Here is a 1,306-nt window from a genome sequence, read left to right as displayed (position 1 = left end):
TTATTATCATGAACCAAAATATTAACCAGCAATTGTACTTGCATTCCATTCAACCAGTTCAATTTATCCAACAAATCATTGTTCCTCCATCACGAACAACGGTAGCGTGTGTGGCACCAACAACTACAACACCACAAGAATGTATTAATCTACAACAACTCGATATAGGAGCTAACATTTATCCTAATTTCAATTTTTCCATGAAGACTCCTTTGACCCAAACTAGAACAAGGTAACCACTCATTTCATTACATTTTATGTGTGTATGTTCTAAATTTTGACCTTAGTACTTCTGATTTGAAATCAGGAACAATCAATCGATAAGGCTTACCTATGAATTGTTGCAAGAGGAACTCAAAAATGACATATGGACATGGCGCAAGTATGGTCAGAAGCATATCAAAGGTTCCCCATTTCCGAGGTTTGCTCTCTTCACCATTTATTTCATGTCATAAAAAGTTATGTTCCCTTCCGTTCTCAATTATCATAACAAAAAGTAGTAAAAATTATTAATGGTGTATACACATAATATTTCACTAAACCTGATTATTATTTTGTGTATATTCCATAACAGGAATTACTATAAGTGTAGTACATCAAAATACTGCGAAGCAAAGAAACAAATTGAGAAAAGCCCAAAGGATGAGAACATTTTCTTGGTATCCTGTTCGGGTGAACACAATCATGATCCCCCCATGAACCGTAGATATCTTGCTAGTTGCAACGGTAATTCCAAATTTAAGCTTCCAAAAGGCATAAATATTTTGCCCAAAGCATCAATCTTGAATGCATCAACATCCTCGTCCAAGCGTGTTAAGCATTCAAGAGTTGTTGCTTCTCCAATTATCGCAACTAATCCTCCACTTGAAATCGGGAGAAAAAGCAAAATGGTTGTTGTGGTCGTGCAGAACAAAGGTGATGGTAAAGAAAAGGTGGACATGAATGAAGATATTTTCATGGGTTTTGACCAACACCAAGGAGTTACTTCTTCCACCTAATATATGAAGAAAATAACTAGAGAAATTGAGCTGTCTCCTCTCTCCATCAAATCTATATGTTGACATATGTGGTCTTCTAGTCATGTTTCTATTTTAGGTTTTTAGTGTGGGAAGTTAAGAATTATAGTTTTATAGTTTTCTATGATTAACCATTTACATCATAGAAAAATGGATTTTTTTTTAGTATAATTATTTTCTATTGTTCTTCAATTCAGGAATCTAGTCCTTGTAGTAAGTTGTTATTCCGTTTTCTCAAATAGTTCTCTCTTTAAGAAATCCCATTTGAGTTAATTTTAAATTAAATTATA

At 33.7% G+C, this 1,306-nt stretch overlaps 1 protein-coding gene across 1 annotated transcript; it reads left to right on the top strand.

Moving 5' to 3' along the window:
- Positions 1–307: 307 nt before the first annotated feature.
- LOC125852311 (probable WRKY transcription factor 27) lies at positions 308–998 on the top strand (the record flags this gene model as incomplete). The annotated part of the gene is made up of 2 exons (XM_049532064.1): positions 308–421; positions 575–998. Coding segments are annotated over 2 exons (538 nt in total), but the record flags the coding sequence as incomplete, so codon positions are not given.
- Between the last annotated feature and the right edge of the window lie 308 nt (positions 999–1,306).

This window comes from Solanum stenotomum, unplaced genomic scaffold, assembly GCF_019186545.1.
Source record: "Solanum stenotomum isolate F172 unplaced genomic scaffold, ASM1918654v1 scaffold33603, whole genome shotgun sequence".
Classification (NCBI taxonomy): domain Eukaryota; kingdom Viridiplantae; phylum Streptophyta; class Magnoliopsida; order Solanales; family Solanaceae; genus Solanum; species Solanum stenotomum.
Note: the sequence above shows the minus strand (reverse complement) of the source record. Positions and strands in the feature narration are given on the sequence as shown.